At 37.4% G+C, this 4027-nt stretch overlaps 1 protein-coding gene across 2 annotated transcripts in view; it reads left to right on the top strand.

The window, feature by feature from the left end:
- LOC138006949 (RING finger protein 24-like) overlaps positions 1 to 3659 on the top strand; it is a 27356-nt gene extending 23697 nt beyond the window's left edge. For both annotated transcript variants that reach the window (XM_068853590.1, XM_068853589.1), the window contains exon 6: positions 48 to 3659. In XM_068853590.1, the coding sequence (XP_068709691.1) occupies positions 48 to 162 (115 nt within the window). In that variant the 3' untranslated portion in view covers positions 163 to 3659. The remainder of the gene's footprint in view (positions 1 to 47) is intronic.
- The last annotated feature ends 368 nt before the right edge of the window (positions 3660 to 4027 follow it).

Here is a 4027-nt window from a genome sequence, read left to right as displayed (position 1 = left end):
TAGTTGTTATTGCCATTGTAATTATCATCATCGTTATCAATTTGCAGATGCATAATGAAGTGGATGGAAATTAAAGAAACTTGTCCCATTTGTCAACGCAATTGCAGACAGACAAAAGGAACAGGAAATGGTGAAAGAACTCCTCTTTTACTGGATATATGACAGATTGGATAATGATTTTGCACAACTAATCCTGTAGGATTGAAGGGGCACATCTGTCTTTCAGTGAACATTACATTCTCATACAAAAAGTATTGGCATTGCTTGAGTTGCCAGTAAGAAACAACATGATTATTCATAGAGCGACTTTCTATGACCTTGAAAAAGTGTTAGCAATTTGTTTTACGGACCAATGTTTGCCAACATTAAAACAAGGCTTCTCCTTATTCCCGCCAAGGAAACTCCTAATATGGGCAGTAAACAGTTCGGTTGTCCAATCATATAACTGCATTTCAAATGACGTTTTTTTTTGTATCCACGTTCGCTAAGCCAATGAAAATTCGCGCTCGTTTGTTTTTGTTCGATAAGCCAATTAAATATTTTGCATTTTTGTTTACGTTCTGTTTTTACGTTTATTTTTCAATGTCATATGAAAGTCGCTCTATCTTTCAGCTGAGTAAGGAGTACTTCGTATTATTTAATATTATCATTTCCCCCCTTTCTCAGGCTAAATTATAAAGGCAGGGCAAAGTCTGTAAATATGTAGAAGGTTTACAAAATACCGGTATATTATTTCCGTGATGCTGTACGTGTGTTCATCGCAATGTTGTAACAACAAAAAAGTGGCTTGGCAGATAGTAGTCTTGGCCTCTGTTTTTCATGACGTTGATAGTGCTATCCTGCAGAAAAGACACTGTCTACAGGGGATAAGTGCTGTGCATACGCTTGAAATAGTTAGCACTTCTCAAACACCGTTTATTTTATAATAAAACGAAAGTTCATAGCTAACTATTTTCGATACATCAAGGAAAATATCAAAATACAATAAAAAACGTTCTCTGGCTAAAAATTTTCAAAAAGAATATAAGCTTTCGGCTGTCGATCTACAGCCTTCCACGGATAAAACGTTGAATGTGAATTAGTGAAATATATACAGAAAAGGCGAGATAAAAATGATAAAAAGAACAGAGTAAAGGTATGAAAAATGGTGGCTATTGTTTAAAAAGAATTTTATACTGATTAGGAATCGGCTTAAAGTTATTGTCAGCATGCTTGGTAGAAGAGGTGTGCCAGGCCTCTAGAGTTTTCCTAACACGAAAAGAGCCTTTGTCTATAACTCGAGAATGGTTGAAATCAATGCGATGACCGAAAGACCACGCATGTTTCGCAATGTTTGACCCATTAGCACATGTTTTTACATTCCTAACGTGTTCTTTCTTGCGGGTTTCAAAGCAACGGCCAGTTTCACCTATATAACACCAACGGGAATTCAGAATCTCGAGAGGAAAGTTCAAAACTGGCACACAGATTTTGAATACTCAGTTCAGATTTCAAAAGTGCTGGTCACGCGTGACATAGCTTGACTGTGAAATGTTTATACCTAATGGACGGTAGGTTGCCATAGAGGCCCTCAAGGAATAAGGACACACATCCCTAATTGGATGCACGCGGATTTCAATAAGCGTCACGAAGTGTCACCTTTCTTTTTTCCCCCCAACTTCAACATCACTCGTGGCTCGGAATACAGACAATGAACTTCAAAAAGTGTACCCCAAATACTGCTCTTCAAGTAAGGATAACCACCTGCATTTACCCAGAGTTCCTTCACCCTAAGGTTATTGTTGGGAATAGGTAGCAAAGGCCAAGACTTAATTAAAGTGCTTCTATGATCAAAAAATCACTTCCTTTTTCCTTCAGATTTTGAAAGTGTGATTACTTAAAACTTGACTAGCAAACGTTTGGGCTTTGATTCTTTTCCAAAGGCTGTTTACTTTGAGGGTAAGTTTTGGATTTCACGGTCCGCCATTACTCTCGTTCCAAACTTACCAGTTAGACCTCAGACGGTTGGATCTAGGGAAGATTGACGTCATTTACTCACTAGCTTAAAATTTCAGAGTGTAAACTAAGCTTATTATAAATGCAAAACACGACTTTAAATGTCTGAAAGCCCGAAACTCCCGTGCTGCATTTGAATTCATCCGCGTACATACGCATTGCATTCTTAAACAAATGAGTCTTTGACACCATTGTCTCCTTGATCCATCTCTCTAAAGATTTTAAGGTTAGCAATGGCGGACCATTAAATAGGAAATTTCTAGTTTTTAATCAAGGCTTATAACTTGGGTCACTTAGAGTTTAGTTAATATAGTTTTGATATCCAAAGAAAAAGAAAAATTGATGTTTTGGTCATAGTAGCACTTTAAAGGGACACTTTGTGTTGAATGTCAAATTGGGCGTGCAGCTAATTAGGTGCATATCTGGACATAAGTTAGTTCTTGAGGCCTTTTTAAATATTTTTTATTCTTCCACTATTACGCAGTGTTGCCATATTTGGTCAAGGGAACGTGGAAAATATGAGACGGTAATACACTGTAAGGTCCCGGTTTGACCGGCTTAGAACAGAGAAAATACGGACGGAACGGAAGTTTTCAGTGAAATAATTTTTTTTCAACACGATGCAAAGCCTGAGAGTTTAGCTTGCCATCGTTTGTTACTCGTCATTTTGTTTATCCAATCAAATGAAGGACATTTGGTTGGCTTTTTGTGCTGTTTACATTGTTCGCACCCTGAAGGACATAGGATGGATTTTTTAAAAAACACCTTTTTTGTAGTGGAATAATAAATCTTGGAAAAATACTACCCAACTCGCAAAATATCCGCGCGTATGCTATGTTGAACCATCAAATAACATGTATTTATGCAATAGCCTCGTAGGTCCAGATTATTTACCAAGAAAAAATATGTGAGCGGAAGTAAAAATCAGGATCATTTTTATTTCTTTTACGTGCCAGCTTCCTCTTGCTGGCTCCAGGTCCAGAATAGGAAACTACCAGTTTTGCAAATGGCGGCAGACATGGATTGCAACGAAACCATCTCAGGAATGATAGACAATTTTTCGCTGGAGGGTGCAAACTGCAGGTTGCCGGCCGTTGTCTCACCATAGCTGAAACAAGATAAACCTTTACTAATGCTAACATTAGGCCTAAACACTCTGCTTTAGATAATGTTTAAGCCGAAGGTTAGCATTTTTGTAAAGATTTGGGTTGTTTCAGTTATGGTAAAACAATGACCTGCAGCTCTAACATGCAACCTGCCCTTTACACCGTCCGATTTTACGCAAGCACAGTTATGGGGTAAATACTAGAAAGGTGCTGGAACAACCAAAAATAACATTATTTAGTATATCCGTTATGTTCACATCTGAAATTAAAACAATTTTACAAAAAAAAATACTCTTAACGTCTACCAATTTTCACATGCATTTTTAGGCTGTGTAAGTTCACTGTTTCATTTTCCTTTTAAATTCTTAATTAAAGAGACGATAACCAGATAGAAAGCCTAGTATACTAAATTTTTATCATCACACTCATCTGGTAAACCTTTATTGTATTTTCTGTTGCATAGATAACCCTTGGTGTAAAGTAAGTTAAGTTTTACGTTTTATTTAGTCCATCAACGCTGTGAATATTGTGAATTAAATGAACCATGAACTAATGCGATTATCAATTATTGAAGAAATCATTGGGTGGAGGAAGGGGGAGAGGAAAGCATAATCCTCTTCAGTCAAACAAGGACTTTGACTTATATACAAACCCACATATACAGCTAACGAATATCATTACGTGTATATGTCATTCAAGTTTTGCCACGATCAAAAACTCGCCTCTCTTCTTTCCGTTTACCAAGCTACACAACTGGCGTTAGTCAGTCATGAGCAATTTAGTAGGCACAGAATGGAAGGCTCGAGAGGCCGGAGAAGAAGGACATTGTGTACATGTCTAACTTTTGTTGCAGCAAACTGATCTCATTTTCTCCTTCATCCAACTTTCTGAGGCCCATCAGTCTGTTTTAAGAGGAGTAATGCCCT

Source organism: Montipora foliosa, chromosome 6, assembly GCF_036669935.1.
Source record: "Montipora foliosa isolate CH-2021 chromosome 6, ASM3666993v2, whole genome shotgun sequence".
Taxonomy (NCBI): domain Eukaryota; kingdom Metazoa; phylum Cnidaria; class Anthozoa; order Scleractinia; family Acroporidae; genus Montipora; species Montipora foliosa.
The sequence above is the reverse complement of the archived record's forward strand: the minus strand, read 5'-3'. Positions and strand labels throughout refer to the sequence as shown.